At 38.6% G+C, this 18991-nt stretch overlaps 2 protein-coding genes across 4 annotated transcripts; one reads left to right on the top strand and one right to left on the bottom strand.

The window, feature by feature from the left end:
• Positions 1-1205: 1205 nt before the first annotated feature.
• LOC105060161 (uncharacterized) lies at positions 1206-9570 on the bottom strand. Its single transcript, XM_010943771.4, has 3 exons — positions 9250-9570; positions 2447-2962; positions 1206-1857 (listed from the first exon to the last, which is right to left on the bottom strand). Exons 1-3 carry the CDS (start codon positions 9490-9492, stop codon positions 1630-1632), a joined length of 987 nt encoding a protein of 328 aa, XP_010942073.1. The 5' UTR covers positions 9493-9570; the 3' UTR covers positions 1206-1629.
• A 2533-nt stretch (positions 9571-12103) lies between these two features.
• On the top strand, positions 12104-17518 carry LOC105060160 (uncharacterized). 3 transcript variants are annotated; one of them, XR_012136501.1, is made up of 3 exons: positions 12104-15655; positions 16497-16656; positions 17040-17518. XR_012136501.1 is itself a non-coding variant. In XM_073248104.1 (2 exons), exons 1-2 carry the CDS (start codon positions 12415-12417, stop codon positions 17048-17050), a joined length of 3252 nt encoding a protein of 1083 aa, XP_073104205.1. In that variant the 5' UTR covers positions 12104-12414; the 3' UTR covers positions 17051-17518. The 3 variants fall into 3 exon arrangements, 2 of the variants coding, with proteins under 2 accessions (XP_073104205.1, XP_010942072.1); XM_073248104.1 differs by lacking the exon at positions 16497-16656; XM_010943770.4 differs by lacking the exons at positions 16497-16656; positions 17040-17518 and having other exon boundaries at positions 12107-15905.
• Positions 17519-18991: the final 1473 nt, after the last annotated feature.

An 18991-nucleotide genomic window follows, 5' to 3' on the forward strand; every position in this document is an offset into this window, starting at 1 on the left:
TGAAGAAGAAAAGCAAAAAAGAAGAAAAGAAAGAGAAAACGAAGCTACGAAGAAGAAGAAAAAGAAAAAGACCGACGGCTCGGAGTCTCCATGGGATTGTTGAATGGATGAGACCGGAATCGAAAGAGTCCCCTCCCCTTCCCCCTCGGTGACCTCTCCATCCAACAATGGCTGCATACTGGTTGACCACGGGACAGCATCGCCCATCGTTCAAGAAGAGAAGAAAAGCAGAGGAGAGGAGATACGAGACGAGTTGATTTCACGAACACTTTTAAGCTACAAAAAGTCTGCGTTTCGTTCAAGAATAAGATAATGTGGCATGGGAATAAGACAAGAAGCATGTGAAGAAGAAGAGAGGAGAGGTGCTAGGGTAACAAAGAAACCTCCTCAAATGCCAAGAACCGCCCTCGTATCAGGAGACGCCGGAGGGAGAACCGAGCGAATGGGTAATATAGGACAACCATCGGTAGCACTGCGACTCCCATGGGCCTTGTAGCCGTTACCGTTACAAAGACCTTACGCGACCTCTTAATCCTGAGCGTCTATGCGACATCTTTTTCACCAGAAGTCGGCGAAGAACTGTTCTCCAGGAAGTCGGCATAATACCCAGCCTTATTTATGTACTTCAATCTTCGACATCTACACTGAAAAACTTTGCTTCCGGGATATGCCAAAGGAGTGCGACAACCAAAAAGACTCATATGAATCGTATCACACCTGGAAATAATAAAACTGTTGGACTTTATATAAGATTGACGTGGTCTCATAATTCCAAGTGAATGGTACTTGTATAACAACATGATCGAGCAATCTTACGCATAATACCGCAACATATATTCGTAAGAGAGTTAACCCTTTTGTAGAGGTCATATGGAAGAATATCGATATCTAGATTTAACGAATCTAGACATACCAAATGCTGAGATTAGCTCAAATACAATTGAAGCAATCTTTACTTGTACACCCTTGAATATACGTTCATAATAAAGAAGAGGAATTTCTGTTTCACGCATGTTCTGAATAAAACTACTCTTGGAACTCCAAGTGCTTGGACTAATTCAAATATGATAGAAGCAGAAATAACACCAATATTAAAGAATGTTAACATTAGATCTGAATACAAATGCATTGTGTATAGGACCTCATGCTACAGCGTCATAATGAAGAATGCAAATATTAAATCCTAGGTAACCATTGAAATCGGATTTCCAGAACTTCCAAATATTGATAGTATTGACACAAATAGGCCGACAGAGCAATAGGATAATGGGCCAGTTTACTGAATTTCCATGGGCCAGATTACCGAAGAATTTCATCTCCGTCTCAAAGTCTTAGGTGTAAAAGAAAACAAGGGTGACCACAGCCAAAATAACACAACTTTCTGTAAACATGTCAGGATGCGAGACCTCGTACCAATCTATTCTTGTTCAGCAACATGACTTTAAACACTACATCCAAATCTCACATTGCCTTAAACAATGACTCTACGGGGCTCCCTCTCAAGAACAGTAGCTGCAATACTGAGAACTGCAAGTACATTGCAGCTGTATGCTAATAGCTTCAGATCTTCGGAACACACAAGAACTCTGACAAAATTGGTTCAAGAACTAAAGATATCGATAGTACAAATTAATCAGAATCTCCACCTTCCTTTGTGCTTTCTTCACTTGCTTCTCCACCGTGTTCATCTGCTGTTGAGCCTCCACCTTCAGGCTTTGCAGGGCCTGGTCCTGCCGATACCTTCACCATTGACGGACGCAATAGTCTTTCGCCGATTTTGAATCCCTTACGAAATTCTTGAATTATAATGCCTTCTTCAAACTCCATTGACTCCTCACGCATTATAGCCTCATGAAGCTTTTACGACAAAATAGAAGTTTGTTTGAGCAACAACATATGTGAATGAGAAATGTAGAGATTGTATATAGATGTGTGCGGGTGTGTGTATTTCAAATTTTACACAATTTTTTAAAAAAAAGAGAGGAAAAAAATCTTTTGAAGACAATTCTTTCCCTTGGAAAAATCTTTTGAAGACAATTCTTTTCCTTTCAATGTAAACAAAAAAGTTATATACATTTGTTCGGTCAGGGGCACAAGTAAAATTAGCCGTTTGCATCATTCTGCTGCAATTAGGCTTTTTGGCATGTAACATGTGCCTCCAACACTGGCAACTGAGTGGTTATTCCAAATGTCGCATCAAACACCAATTTGGCAAGTCTGGTTGAGAGAGTCAAAATGTTCATAAACCTCAAGATTTCGTATTTTTAACAATAAGTTCTTGCACCATATGCATGTAATAGAGCTTGCTGGTTTAACAAAAACTACCAGTTTGGACAGCATACAGGTGTATTCATGGATTAGGCAGGAAATGAAACTTCTAAAGCTTTAAAGCATGCAGCAGATACAAAGGTAGAATAAGTGAACATTACAAACAAAGACAACTCACCAAAGGATCAAATGGATTGCCAACAGTTTCCACCGTTTCAACCCCCAATGAGTTCAAAATCTCCAGAAACTGTTTATAGATGCTCTGATAACTGTTGTTTATTTTCTCCTCTCCCTCAGTCTCCACCTTTATCTGAGTTTTAGCTCTTTCAAAGTTGTCTAAAACAGGCAATAAGCTCTCTATAACTTCTCCTTGTGCATTTGTCATCAGAGAGAGCCTTTCTCTCTCTGTCCTTTTCCTGAAGTTGTCAAAGTCCGCACTGATCCTAAGAATGCGGTCCCGTTCCATGGACAACTCTACAGACAAAGTAGCAACTTTGGTTGCAAGAGAATTCTTCTCTGCCTCAATGGACTGAAGAAAGGCCTCTATCTCGGCAATTTTTGATTGATCATTATTAGCCAAAGCTTCTTTATATGATTGCAGTGATACCATGACAGCAGAAGCAACTTTTTCTTCTGTATCAGCAACGCCATCATTTGCATCACCCTCTGTGAGGATTTCATCATCTGAATCTGCCTGCAATGAAGGCTTTTTCCTTTTAGCTCAAGTAAAGGGATGCACTCTTGAATTTCTCAGACAATGAATGTAACATAGAAACTATAGTTTGAAATGAAACAATGGCAGAAGCATGAGAATTCACCATAATAAACATCTCATCCTTGGGTTCTTTTCACCAAGTTTTCCAAATATTATAAGGATTTTCAATCTCCATAATCTTTAATTTTCTGAGAAAATCTGAGAGATGCTATGGTATCTAAAAATCTATGCATAAAAGAAAACTGATGAAAGGAAAAGAATAGATTGTATAACATCTAGAACTAAGAACGCAATGTTACATTACCAATGTGAGCGATGAAATACCTTATGCATACTCAATATCATCATGGCATGCATCAACGTTCAAGATTCAATGGAAGAAAACAGAGGCTGACATTTCTAGTTATATGTGTACTAAATATTCAGATAAAAAGAAAAGATACATAAAGGACCAATAAAGGTGCATGAACTACTTGTTGGTGTGAATCGTGGGATAACTAATATTTTAATTAGAGTTCCTGTTAGTAAAAGAGTGGTGAGCCCCTCAAAATCTAGAATGCTTATAATTTTGGAATATCTCTTCTTTGCCTGTTTTCAACAATCAGACCTCATCTTTTAACCAATTATTCATGGTACAAAGATCAGAACCAAACAGCCCATAAGAGAGGGACATAAAACCTTACCTCCACAAATGAACAAAACAAACAAGATCATTCCGACAATCAAGAAAAAGACTCCCAATGGAGACCCTAAGAAAAGAAACAGCTACTCAACATAATATCCAATTTTCTGATATCAACCAATATCAGAGTTCAACGCCTGCTCGGTACAGCACATCACTTTTTTCATAAGGGGGGATATTCAGATGCCTGAATCCTATGTCTGCTCGGTTGAAACAGGTTCATCCATGATGTAGGTTTTGATGGGTGAACAGTGCTCAGGCCAAAGGCAGTCAGAGGTAAAGCCATCCTGGTTTGACCAATGCTCAAGTCTATATTACACTAAGTTCAATTACATGCAACCAAATAAGCCCTATGTTGGTAAACATCATCTGTCCGGCCAATGATCTGCATAACGGCCCAAGCAACCAACCCAGCTACATTGCTCTGCCTATATAAACTGACCCAAACCAGACCTCATGCTACACTTTCGCTACACCGCATAAATACTAACAAGAGTACTGAAAAAGGAGGAGAACAAAGAGAACCAAGAAAGAAGGACAACGAAGACCAATGCTAGATTCCCAATCAACTAACTGCCAATTTTCCTTATAAAAGTTAAAAAGACAAACAAAAACAATCAGGAGCTCCATACACCAAGTTGTCTGCAAAACTAAAAAAATAATCCAAACAATTACAAGAGAGAAATACCAAGTTTCTACTTACCTCAATCACCTTCTTGCCCTCTCCATCCCCACTCCATACAGGGTTGATAAGAGTATGGGCCATTCATCCCAGGCAAGCCATGATACTGCATCATCATGGTTCAAAAATTCATCCAAAGCATAGGCATAAACTTTAGTGCTGATGCTACTTAGGCCACAAATCTAACCATGACTAGTGGTCCATCAGTCCCACTGTCCTTCCATCATAAACCATCACCATGACATTCCCACTAGTGTGGTATCTTGAATCCTTCATCTAATATGCTTATTTCAACCGGGTTATTGTTGGACTAGCAAGCAGATATTCTTCCTGAGCCAAGGTGATGACTATTCTGATTCCACCACTCATCAAGGTGGCTACCTCTTCAAATTACAAAAAGGAAAGAAAATTGTCCATAGATGTCAACATCCGCCACAATGCAAGATCTCCCAAGCAATGACATAAAGGAAGTAGATATTCAGGTCATCTGTGTACCAAGGTTACGGCATGCTATTCTTAATGCCAAAAATCACTGAGCCCAGCCTGTAAGTAATGATGTGGAACAGGTAGAAGAAAGCATATGCTACGAAATAGATATTCATTTATCTTATTGTATACATTGAACAAGCCCCTAGGCTTCGGCCATGCAAGGTGAGATGTGAAACCTTTCATGTGTTGCTCACAATTTAGGGACCACAGCTGGCCGCTCGCCTTTTTCAAATCTCTTCCTCTCACATCTCCCGTCTCCTGCTGACTATTCTCATTTTTAATCAATACATCCCCTTGATTAACCTTTTACTCTCTCTAGACTAGAGAAATAAACAAGTTCACTGTCCAAACATGGCAGTGTATTTGTCAAGTCAAATCGATGATTAAAAAAAAAAATCTATAATCACTTGAAATTTCAAACCCATCCCTATTTCTCATATGCATCACATATGCCCAATAGTAATATAAAAATATTGCTCTAAAACGTCCTGCTTTTCTCTCTCTTTATGCAATATTCAGATCCCTCTTTGTAGAATACATAATAGCGAACCAAACTCTCTCATCAAATCCACAAAGTTTAGATAGAAACCTGCATATTTTGGGTCACAAAAGAATCACAATTACTTTAGATGGTTTGATGTCCTTTATATCAGCCGTGAAGAGCCTTATATTCTACAATAAACAATCTGAATATTGCAAAGAGCAAGATTTGAAAGCTAGGTATCAGTTTTGGCAAGCTTGCTAAGTTTCAGATTCTGCAGTTTTGTTTGTCTCAACATGTTTGGCTGAAGTTCCAAGCCAAACAGGAAAAAATAAAATAAGCTAAGAGAACATATATTATATGGTTTTGAAGCATATTTTATCACTTGTAGTCATCAAATTTGTGATCTGTGTTCTTAGGCTGTGAGTCTAGGAGTCTGAACAATAATAAACACATTCGAAAATCAGTGAAATGTTCAAGAACTATTGTTGTCAGTTTGACAGCAACCTAATTCCTGAACATGACTAATAGTGTAAATATACAGCTAAACAGTAAAACATACCACATAGAACTCAACATACATATGAAACTGATATAATATTTACCATCATATTTAGTAATTAGTACGACATGTTCACATATAACTTAACAAAGACTATGGTTAAATGTATCTCATCCAAATGTCCTAAGGTTGCGTTTGATGCATTGTCAGGCAATCTTGGAAGGTAATGTGGATTGCCTTCAGGATAGATTGCCACCATTAAATTGTCAGTAATATTGATTATTGTGTTTAGTACATACAGGTAATGTTGCAATAAAATTACTGAAAATCTTGATTGACATGTTTGGTACGACAATTAGATTATCGATAATGTGAAATCAAATTCTTAAAATATCCCCAATAATCTTGCCCTACTGCTCTTCTTTTTTCCTGATGAGAAGTAACGGGAGTGATGTAGGTGTGGTGGTGGTACGGAGAAGTGACGGGCCGAGAGGTGTGGAGAATCGTGGGCACTGGAGGGGGTGGGCGCGTGTGGAGCCATGGGGTGGTGGGGATGTGCGTGGAGGAGCCACGAGGGGGGGGGTGGGGGATAAAGACGGAGGAGCTGTGGGCAGACAAAGAGAGATGGAAGAGCCATGGGCCGGAGGCGCACGCGGAGGGGGATGGGGGGAGGAGGGAGGGTTGGGCAATATATTTTATGTGATTTTTTTGAGAGATAATTTTGTCCAAAATTTTTATTGCAACATTGCCAAAGAAGTAGTAATCTGGATAGCCACCCCTTTCCAAGGCAATCCAGATTACCTCCCATGAGGCAATCTGGATTGCCAAAATAATCTAGATTACCATCCGAAAAGCATAACAAACGCAGTAATCGAAATTACCATATTAAATTGCTTGCAATATGGATAGATTGTCAGCTACCAAATGCAACCTAAGGATTTTGGTTAAGCTCTACCAATTCCAAGTTTTAGTCTTTTACATATACTCTTTTCTTCTATTTTCCTACAAAATTTATCTTAAAAACCTAAAGACACTTTTACATCCAAGAAAAGCTACATTTTTTTTAAATTTCTTAGAGCTAGACACCCAAATACTTTTAAATTCCCCCCCCCCCAAAAAAAAGAAGATCAGAACCATATGATTAAGGTAAAAAAGGGACCTCTTACTTCTCATAGGTTAGATTAATCATATATAATTATTTTTTTTACTTATAACTCAAGAAATGAAAAATGACACAAATAAGCACTATTTACTCAAATTTCCTTAAGAAATGGAGCAATGACCTTAAATGATACAAACTTAACCAAATGCATAAATGACTACAAATATTACTAAAAAAAATATAATGAAAAAAGCATATTCTATCAAACTCAGCCAAAACTAGCCAAATCGATTAAAATTGGACCAAAGAAAATGACCAAAACTAAAAATCTCTCGTAGTTTTGTATCTATTCAAGCCAAAATGGACCAGTTTCAGTCGATCTTTGATCCTTGGCAGCAAGATATAATGGCAAATAGTCATAATAGGATAATGAAAAGAAAGGCAGCTAACGACCTCAGTGCTTATTGCAATTAACGTATAAAGGTAAATCTTGAATAACTCGATGTAGCATACTTTTAAGGATTGCAATGTTGATGAGTTATGATGGATGGATAATGAGAATGGTGATCCACTAGTTGTGTTGATCTCCTGGTTGAAGTAGCCTTGACACCAGAGCTTTATGCTTCACCCTTGGATGAAAGTTTGAACCTCGATGATAATGATATCTTGGCTCACCAAAGTTAACAGGACCATACTTATACTAGCCTTATATGGAGAGGAGGAGAATGGCAAGAGCAAAGAGCCAGGGGAGGTAACTGAGCAATTAATTCTCTGTTAAAGAATACAGATATGGCAACATGGCAACTAACTTGTGTCTCCTTAATGTTTGGTGTTTGAATGGGAATTATGCAGAAGATAGCAATTGGGTAGTGTGGAATCCAAGGATTGCTGACATAGAACCGGACCCTATGCGGTTGACGGTACGAGTTGGTACATCTCTGTACCGGACTACATCGGATCCGAACCAACACGGAAATGAGGGATGAATAGAAGAGAAAAAGAGAGAGAAAGAGAGAGAAGGGAGGGAGAGAAAGGGAGGCTGGCGGTGGCCACCGGAGGACTGCTGAGGCCTTCTAGGCTCCATGGTCTTTCGTGAGAGAAAATGAGAGCGCAGAGAGATAGAGAGAGGGGAGAAGGAAGGGAAAAGGAAGGAGAGGAAAGCAATGGGGAGGCTATCATAGGGCCGTCGGATGGCCGCTATCTTTTTTTTTGCATTTCGCGAAGGACGATAGAGCCCCAGAGGCCTCGCCGGACGACCACCGGCCATCTCTAGCCTTTCCCTCTCTTTCCCTCCCCTCCTCTTTCTCTCTCTCCCCCTCTTTCCTTCTCCCTCACCCTGGCGTTCCAAATCGGACGCCCAAATTGTACCGATTAGCCGTCGGTATGGTTCAGCATGCTCTGACCGTTTGGTTTGGACTGGTTCGGCAAACCATAATGGAATCTAATATAATTTATTTACATGGACAACATATGCAATTGTTTTGATTACTTTAGTTGTTGGATGACCATTTGCTGAAAAACAATTTTTTTTTCATCCTAAGGATTTTCTTTGTTTTTGATATAGCTGAACTTACTGCAATTCATTGTGTTGCAACTAACTCAAATCCAGTGATTGTTTCCTGTAATTTGAATTCATCTTTGAATCATGAATCCACATTTGGGCATGCATGTAGCATTTTGACCAATGACCAAAATGTCTATAGATTCCACATAGGAGAAATGTAAGCATACAATGGATTAAAGCTGATTCTAATCATCTTTTAGTTGCAGAAATCTCACGACAACTACTCCCCATGCGCAATCAGTGCCTTATTGATATTGAAGATAATCTCAAATATGACTTGCATATGCGTTCGGCCATAAGTCAACTATATTACTTAATCTAAATGCTTTTTCTAAATCAATATCACCTAAATCTAGATTATTTTCCTCCTCAACTCTTCCTATGATTTAACATACTTAAATAAAAATTATCATGATGGCAGACCGTCCTAACATTTGCAAAAAAAATCCTACAGTCACAAGGCAAAATTTGAACAGATCAACACACCAAAACAAATCCTTGCATGCCAATCACAAACCCACACAATCATATAACCGAACACAATGTAAACAAGGATATCAAAAAAAAAAAAAAAACCTCAAGACCAAGATGATAAAGAAGAAGATTCATTGACGCAGAACTATAACACCACACCACCCCCCACCCCCACACACACAAAAGAAAAAAAAAAAAAAAAAAGGAATCTTGATTTGGAATTATAAATCCCAGCATAAATTCTAATGAATTTCTACCCAATACTTAGAGAGGAAGCCAGAAAACGATACCGTGGCCACAGTTTCTTCGACCACGTCGGCCTCTGTGGCCTCTCCATTGGCAGCAGCGAAGGGCGGAAATCCCGGGAAGCGTAGTAGAGGTTTTTCGGGGAAAGGGGATAGGTTTAGACGCAGAGGCCTTGCGAGCCTCTGATTAAGAAAGAAGGTCGCGACGCTCGTTGGAGTCTCGCGAGATGCAACGGCCGGCCTCGGCGAGGGGAAGAGGAGTGCCGGAGTCCCAAGGATTGCGGCCATTGGTTGTTGGTAAGAAGAGATGAGCGAGGGCGAGGAGCTGTCAGCGATATCCGACCAAGGCGAAACTGACCGGAACGTTCAGGAGTCTTCAGCTGCCTTCGAGACTTGACCCGGCTGGTTGAGGCGAATCCGGTCCGGTCCGATCAGCCAAACGTAGTTCGTTCTGCTCCCAAACATTTGGTCTAGGATTTGGACCGGCGCACATGAAACAGGTTTGGGTCTTTCTAGGTACCGCCCGTGCATGAGGGACCGGTTTGACAGAGTGATACATGCCAGTGTGCCACGGAGAGTGCTCGCAGGGAACCCAAAATGTACCGCCTTAAAAAATCACCCAGTTGCGACACGGCACGCTTGTTGGTTCGTGCGTGATTTAAAACGTTGCTAGTGCGTGTCAGGTACGTTCAAGTGAGTGCCGCTGGCAGGAGATGGAACGGCAGTGCAATCTGATGAAAGAAAAGAGTAATATTATTCTCATGGATGAAGCTTTATTTAGTATCTATGGGGAGGTAGAGAGAACAGCAATGCAAAGCTGGAGGTAGATTTTTTCTTTTCTTTTCTTTTCTTTTCTTTTTTTTGGATGATAAATGGGCTACACAAAGGTAGCCCTCTCTGAATTGCCTAACTAACCAAACCCCGCCGAAGATGAGAATAGACCCCAGAATTATTTTATATATTTACTAAAACCTTGACATATAGGATAAGTTGCTATATTTGGAGTGGAAGCTTTGTTATTTGTTCAGCTACTGAAGTTTCATTATTGGGATATCTAGAGGTGCATGTTGTCATAGCATTTCTGTTTGTACTGATGTAAAATGATTATTCCAATGACAATTGCAAAATATATATCTAATCAAAACTTTGAACTTTTTATGAATAGTAGTTCGATTTTATTATTGATTAATGGAGAGAAAAATGCTAGTTCACTCTTCATTGACAGTAGTTTATTAGTGCTAGTTTTACTCTATGCTTTGTATCAAGAAGGTGTTAAGAATTCAAGCATACGTAGTGCCAGGATCATACATCTGAATGGAAAAGAAAAAGATAGCAACCTATCAATTTCATGAAATCAAAAAAATATGGCTTTGCTAGCATACCGTTCGTGTTCACACGTTCATATATTATTTGTTCAAATTCATTGTCTCACCTCATGCTATGTCCTTTTCTTGAGTTGCCAATGCAGATGGAGGTGGCAGTGACTTGAGTTGCTTTAGATTAAGATCAATTCAAGTTAGAACAATAATATATTAAACTCTAATGCATGCTCAATCCGACTTGACATCATGATCAAGACCCTTAAGCCACTTTTATTTTAAAAAACCATCTAGTGAGACAAAGTCTGATGAGAGAGAAAGGGAAAGGTAAATCTCCGATTAGGGCATTCTCTAAGCCTTCTATGGAGAGAAACACGAGGATGCTTGGGGTGGAAATGGAGTTTGAGAAACAATATGGTGAGAGAGGTCTTTCATCGACTTCTCCTCCTCATCAGCTGAAGAAGTCCATCGATGCAATGATTCTTTTGAAATTTTAATATCGTATAAATACTATATAAGCATTAGAGATTACCACATCAAATTTTTGATAAGAAAAAACAGTCGAAATTTTACTGAACGATAACATTAAATCGGTTCAGATAGTTCATGGGCTATACTTTAGCTTTTTACAATTTATAGATCATTTAAAAAAATCCAATTTAGTTCAAGGATCAGAAGTATAATTTATCTAATATCTTTTTAAACTTTTTCACATCAATCGTATATTTTTATTTAGAATTGATGCATCAAACTATACCATATATCAAGATTTTTTTTGTTAAGTAGTTTCTAGAATCTCCACAATGACCACGTAGTTAAATCATAGTTCATATTTATCATTTCACTGATGACCGGGAAAGAAGCTATATTTAATCAAGTTGGCATATGTATATAGGCTTATGTTGGGGCTTGATGTATCTACGGGAGATTATATGCTGTGTGGTATGCACTATATGGCCATACATATATTCCATTAACCTCTTGGCATGATATAATTTCTGCACATATTCCATCAATTCCTTAGTGTGCATGGTCCATCGGAATGAATGATTGTAATCGGTGATATGCATGGCCACATTGGTACAGGATATAATTTCTCCACATATTCCATCAACCTGTTGGCATAGTAAAATGACTGTAATGCTATTTTTTTTTAGAAAAAATTGAACACCTTATGCTGGAATTCAGTATGCTTCATGCTCATGTTCAATTAGAAAGATAATACGCATAAGTTTTTTTTTTTTTTTTTTTGAAAATGTGGGAGGCTATAAGCCACTCAATCTTTATTAATATAAAGAGCCATACAAGAGAATGCGCATAAGATATCAAAAGCACAAAGGGAGATTTGTTTTAATCCTTTTTAGATGTATAGCGAGGACGCGACCGTGAACCACAAAAGGGAGACATTTCAAACAGCCAAGCATGGAAAGTTGCAATACAAATTGATACGCTTCTCTGAATGAGGAGAATATTTGTAACATCAAATTTTTGATTAGAAATCGAACCATCTTATCTCTCACTCCGGAATGGATGGCCAGAGTCGTTGGGAGGTAACCGCACGGATTGGTGAGCTGAACCCAGAACGGTAGATATCCAAATGCTGTCGAATGGCGAACAAAGCACCACAAATCCATTCAAATAACCTCACTTCACCTGCCCAATCTCAAAGCTTGGAAGAGACACAGCCCGCATGGGCGTTCACTCACCTCTTCTCAGGCTTGCTCAGTACCTACCTCTTCTCAGGCTTTCTCAGTACCCAAGAAGGCAGGTGATACAAAACTCCTTTTCTTTCGCCTTGTGATGCTTATTGGTTTTAGTCTCCAGAAAGAATTGGTATTTGATAGAGATAATACTATAGAAGAAACAAGATTCTTCCTTTAAGAAATTTTCGATGGTTTCGACCGTTATAGAGCTCCGCTACTCCAAAATTTCTTATAACAATCACAACGGTCTCGAAACCAATGGCGAGACTGCAGCTTTCAATCACTTGTTTCCGTTCAGCAGGCGAAAAATTAGGATTTCAAATCTATTCCCATCATCCGGTCGATCCATCTATCATTGCGAATCCAAGAAAAATCATCTGATTCTTTGTCAGTTTGGCGAGACAAATTCCCATGGCATCCAAGTGAAGAAGAAACAGGAAGATGGTGTGAATTCAGATAATGTTGTCGATATTCTCAAGTCGATTTCGGACCCAGTCCGGGCGCTGTCGATCTTCAAGTCGATAGCGCAGCAGCCTGATATTGTTCACACGACTGAATCCTACAATTACATGCTTGAATTTATGAGGATTCATGGTAGAGTGGAAGACATGGCTCTGGTGTTTGACTTAATGCAGCAACAAATTGTAAAGAGGAATACAACCACCTTCTTGACGATCTTTAAGGCTTTCCGCATCCGGGGAGGACTCCGGAGTGCCCCCTTTGCTTTGTCAAGGATGAGGGAAGCAGGCTTTGTGTTGAATGCATTTTCTTATAATGGTTTGATACATTTCCTTCTCCAATCCGGTTTTGTTCGGCAGGCCATGGAAGTTTATGGGCAAATGATATTGGAAGGGGTAGCACCGAGTCTGAAGACTTATTCTGCTCTCATGGTGGCACTAGGGAAGAGGAGGGAGACTGAAGCTGTGCTGAGGCTTTTGAGTGAGATGGAAGGTTTGGGATTGAGACCGAATGTGTACACTTTCACCATTTGCATCCGGGTGCTCGGTCAAGCTGGAAAGATTGATGAAGCTTATGGGCTTCTGAGGAGAATGGAGGAAGAGGGGTGCAGACCTGATGTTGTGACTTTTACTGTACTTATAGAAGTTCTCTGTGAAGCTGGGCAGCTCGATAGAGCGAAGGAGTTGTTCTGGGAGATGAAGTCAAGTGATCAGAAACCAGATAGGGTGACGTACATCACGTTGCTGGACAAGTTTGGAGACAGTGGTGATTTGGAATTAGTGTGGGAGTTTTGGAGGGAATTGGAAGCTGATGGCTATGATGCCGATGTTGTTATGTTTACTGCTGTTATAAATGCTTTGTGCAAAGAAGGTAGGATTGAAGAAGCTTCTGAACTGTTGGGTGTAATGGGAAAGAAGGGCATATCGCCTAATCTGCAGACCTATAACACATTGATCGGTGGTCTCCTGAGAGCAAATAGACAGGATGAAGCTGAAGTGCTCTTTAACCATGTGGATGCTCATGGACTGAAACCAACTGCCCACACCTATATCCTTTTCATTGATTACTATGGGAAGCGTGGAGAGTTCGAGAAAGCTTTTGATATGTATGAGATAATGAAGAATAGGGGGGTTGTTCCAGATATTGTTGCTTGCAATGCATGTTTGTATGGTCTTGCTGAGTCAGGAAGGCTTGGACAGGCAAAAGAAGTTTTCTATGAACTAAGAGCTGTTGGACTCTCTCCAGATGCTATCACCTATAATATGATGATTAAATGCTGCAATAAGGCTGGGAAAGTTGATGAAGCTGTCAAGATGTTCTCTGAGATGATAGAAAGTGGGTGCAAGCCAGATGAGATTACAGTCAACTCTCTGATTGATGCGCTCTACAAGGCCGGCAGAGAGGATGAAGCTTGGAAACTGTTCCACAGAATGAAGGAGCTGAATCTTGAGCCCACTGTGGTGACGTACAACACACTATTGGCAGGACTGGGAAAGGAGGGTAAAGTTCAAGAGGTGATGGATTTGTTTCAGGAAATGAATAGTCACAATTGTCCTCCAAATACAATAACTTACAACACTCTACTGGATTGTCTCTCCAAAAATGGTGAAGTGGATCTTGCCTTGGACATCCTTTATGGGATGACAGAGAAGGACCGTATGCCAGACCTTTTATCTTACAACACCGTCATTTATGGTTTAGCTACAGAAGATAGAGTTAATGAAGCATTGTGGCTCTTTCATCAGATGAGAAAAGTTTGCATACCTGATTTTGTAACTTTGTGCAGCATCCTTCCACGTTTCATTAAAAATGGACTGGCAAAGGATGCTCTGCAGATCACCAAAGAATATATGCTTCAGCCAGATGCTCAAAGAGATAGGTTCTCCTGGGAAGCTCTAATGGAAGGGATATTAGGTGAAGCTGGATATGATCAGTCGGTTAAATTTGCTGAATGGATTGCTACAAGTGGTGCTTGTCAAAATGACTACTTATTATGCCCTCTGATTAAGTTTCTCTGTAAGCATAAGAAAGCTGTTGATGCACACAAACTGTTTGAGAAATTCAAGAGCTATGGAATATCACCAACCATTGCAGCATATAATCTTCTTATCACTGGGCTCCTAGAAGCCCAATATATTGAGATTTCTCAAGGTCTTTTCATGGAAATGAAAAAGGTTGGCTGTACTGCAGATGTTTTCACCTACAATGCATTAATGGATGCTTTGGGAAAGTCTATGCGGATTGAGGAAATGTTGAAGTTGTATGAGGAGATGCATGCAAGGGGATGTGAACCGAACAACATTACCTACAATATAGTCATTTCAGGCCTTGTCAAGTCTAAAAGATTGGATCAGGCTATTGATTTCTACTGTGATTTGATTAGCAGAGATTTCTCACCTACCCCATGTACATATGGTCCTCTCATTGATGGGCTTTTGAAATCGGGAAAGATGAATGAGGCAGAAAATATGTTCAATGAGATGGTGGACTATGGATGCAAACCTAACTGTGCTATCTATAATATTCTTATAAATGGATTTGGGAAGGCTGGTGATGCAGAAAAGGCTTGCAAATGGTTTGAAAAAATGGCCAGGGAGGGAATTAGGCCAGATGTGAAGTCGTACACCATCCTTATTGAAACCCTTTGCATGGTGGGTAGAGCAGATGATGCTCTCTCCTATTTTGAGGAATTGATGGAAACTGGGCTTGAGCCTGACTTGATTGCATATAATTTAATGATTAATGGTCTTGGAAAATCTCAGAGATTAGACGAAGCTATTGCTCTTTTCAATGAAATGCAAAATAGGGGAATCTTTCCTGATCTGTATACATATAATTCCTTAATTCTCAACCTTGGGAAGGCAGGGAGGATAGCTGAAGCTGGAAAGATGTATGAAGAACTCCAACTCAAAGGGTTCCAGCCTAATGTTTTTACATACAATGCTCTTATTCGAGGTTATAGTGCATCAGGTAATGCTGACCATGCATATTCTGTCTATAAAAACATGAGGGTTGGAGGGTGCAGCCCCAATTCAGGGACATTTGCACAGCTTCCTAATGAATCATGACACATAATTTAGAACTTGTGTACATGTATCCCATTTTTTTGTACATTAGATATTTATTCAGGGAAAGAACTCGGTGACTACTGACAGATAATGCTGTAACAAATCCAATAGTTCGAGTTTTTTGTAATTTAAACCTGATTTCACTTTTTCAATTATTTTCTCCCTCTTTTTGGATGTGAAATAGCTGTATGTAGTCTTTGATGAATTTTTTCTTTTACATTTCTTGAGTTGCAATGTTTCATGTCACAGGGTTTACTTGGACTCTAATTTCTACTCATGTTGACATTTTGACCTTTGATTTTGTTGTTCTTCCTAATGGTTCGCAACATATTTTCTGAAGTTGTTCACTATTATTTAATTCTCTGAAGTCTTTGTTCTTGCTTGTTATGGAAACATTAGCATATTTTGGTGCTTTTGTCCGAGAGTTGCAGTTTGACAGTGGAACTACTTTTTTGTTGAGATGCATCAACCATCACTTATGGACTGCTTGCATTCAAAGTTTTCACATTTAGTTGCTTATTGTGTTTGGCACTTACTGTTGGAAGCATGTCATCAAATATATAAAACTGCTAGTTTGGATTTCAATAACTTTATAGCATTCCAAAATTCTAATCTGCATTTCATTTTTTTTTAGTTGAATTTTTTTCTAATCTGCCTTTTTTTTTTTTTGAGGGCGTATGTTTCTTGGCTTTGCTCTTTCTTGTCATGTGTCATTTATTATTTTTGGTTATTTTGTGTTGTAGCTTTTCAGCTTAAACTAAAGGAGGCTACATGCTAGACTGATGGTTTTGACTAATTGTTCATATGATACATAATCTTTGCAAAATATTGAAAGGACAAAATACTAGCTGTCTACATCAGGCAACTTATTCCAGTCGCTTTGTTTATCAGGTGAATTTTGAGGTAATACCCTAGTCTATAGAATACCAATATTCAAAACCCACTTTGTCTTTCAACACCTTAACTTTATGCAGTGCATACGCATTTAATAGCTTTGCTCAGGCCACTTGGATGATTTGACTATGATTGCTTTTCAACATAGATAGGATCAATCAACTTTTACTTATGGTGCTAATTTGATTTAGAACTTATTCATAGTCATTCAAGAAGTGACTTAGAAAGAGTCATTTCCTTGCAACATAATGATCTTCTCTTCCATTCAGAACAGGAGCTATTTCTTTCATGAAAACTACATATTAGAAGCTTTGAACACATGTAACTCTTAGAACCTGTTCCAAAATTTTCTGAAAGGTCTGAATATCTGATTCTAGCTCTTTGGAACTCAGGGTCTAGGTGAAAAAAAAAAGGAAGGATTTTATTGCTCTTCACTTGGAAGATCAAAGAATCAACCCAAGACGTGGTGATTACGTTTTCTGTTTTTTTTTTTTTCATCTTCAGATTTAAAAGAATGAAGTTTTTGGGGATACTTGGACAATGAGTTCGTTCAGAACTTTAATACTGCATTCTGTTATATTTAGAGGAGTCAACAATAACCATATTGCATTCCTAAGTGGAATATGAATGTCCATTCTATCCTTTTCAAATGAAGGCAAGCTCCTTCTAGTGGCAGCTTGGTGACTTGCCAGATTGGCTTCTCAAAACCGCATGATGGTCACCTTGCATTTGTGATGTAATTTCCTCTCTTTTGGTGGGATGGTCTTTGTGACAAGGAACATGATTTTCTGGATCTGATCCTTGCTTCTGATACTGTGACCTGAAACTTGCATCAAGCTTATATCTTGCTGGACCGTGCAATTTCCTGTTAGATCTATATGTGATTAGTAGCTGTAGAATCTGACGATGTCCTGTCCCATATCTCTATCATTACCAATGCATTGTGCTGCGTTGGTTGAGAAAATGATTTCTGCCTCCTCGTTTTTATTAGATGCTTAACTGGTGCTGTGCTGGAAGCTTATTCCTGTTTTTGTTGTGATACTTCTCCATGTCAGAAGGCATCTGTCAATCCTACCATAACCCAATTGATTTTGCACAAATCTTAGGCATCAAGTTTTTGTAACAGAATTATGGCAAGTTGAGAGCACATTTTGTTCTATATTATGTCCAGTACTTAATCCATGCAAGATCCAGTAATGCCACAATGCAAGTTGCTGATGTTACTCTGAAGTCCTTGGTTGCGCATCAACTCTTCTTCAGCTTTTTTTCATGTAGCCAGGTAAATTTATGGTTCATTTGGATGCCATACTAGGTTCCTCCCTACTAATGTGATTGAGTCCACAGAATCAAATAAATAACAACTTAATGTTTGGACTCTTGGTTTTGTGCTATTGAAATATTTTTTTCCCTTTTTTAAATTTCAATAACTATGGCCCTACAATCACTTGTTCCAATATTACATCCATCAATTAGTAGTTCTGGTATTACATCCACTAATTAGTAGGGATAAAAATGGATTAGATAATATTATCTATTTTCGTATCTAAATCTATTTGGATATGGATAAAATTTTGAGCATTCAACTAATATCCATATCCACATCTATATTTATCAAAAAAAAAAAAATGAATATGCATAGATAACTATCCAATTCGTATCAATTTTATTTATAATCCTATTTATTTTATATATCACTTATAATTTTTTTTAAAAAAAAATAAATGATCATATTAATATGCTATTAATTTGATTCATTATCCACTTAATAATGTTTTGATTTTATGATCATAAAATTCGATTATTCAATTTATATCCTTACTTTCGATATCTTATTTATAACTACATCTATTTAAGATAAATATGGATATAAATTTTTGCATCTGAATAATAACCGTATTCGTATTTGTGTTGTCAAACAAAATAAATATGGATGTGAATATATTAGTATTTTATTTAAATCTGATCTGATTTCAATCCTACCAATTAGTCAGCCTCTAACACTATTTACTTTCATACAACGAATCAAGAGAATTTTGTTGCGGCAATTATCTTGATTCAGCCAGATTAAACCTCAGCCTAACATCTTTAGGTCACGAGCTCAACAGGACTGACCACCAATCAAGACATGCCCCCTGTTTGAGACTAGAGTATGTTGTCAATGTGGAATTAATTTATTTTTGTTGGCATTACGTTTGACTTCTTATTTAGATTTTGTTTAAGATGATACAGAAGCACAGATGCTGACGTGGCAATAAAATGACCGAATACCATCCAATTCACTTTTCGCGTGCTTGATTGGGTGTAGCCGGTTGGACTAATTCCAGGGTGCCAAATTCCAGCCGCT

Source organism: Elaeis guineensis, chromosome 1 (genome assembly GCF_000442705.2).
Source record: "Elaeis guineensis isolate ETL-2024a chromosome 1, EG11, whole genome shotgun sequence".
Lineage (NCBI taxonomy): Eukaryota > Viridiplantae > Streptophyta > Magnoliopsida > Arecales > Arecaceae > Elaeis > Elaeis guineensis.

Excerpts from the sequence above, each read along its gene's own strand:
- LOC105060160 (XM_010943770.4), top strand. The coding sequence starts at position 12,415 with ATGGTTTCGACCGTTATAGAGCTCCGCTACTCCAAAATTTCTTATAAC.
- LOC105060161 (XM_010943771.4), bottom strand. The coding sequence starts at position 9,492 with ATGGCCGCAATCCTTGGGACTCCGGCACTCCTCTTCCCCTCGCCGAGG. Across the intron at positions 2,963-9,249 it reads TCGAAGAAACTGTGGCCACG|GCAGATTCAGATGATGAAAT; the intron begins GTATCGTTTTCT and ends CCTTCATTGCAG. Across the intron at positions 1,858-2,446 it reads GCAATCCATTTGATCCTTTG|CTTCATGAGGCTATAATGCG; the intron begins GTGAGTTGTCTT and ends TTGTCGTAAAAG.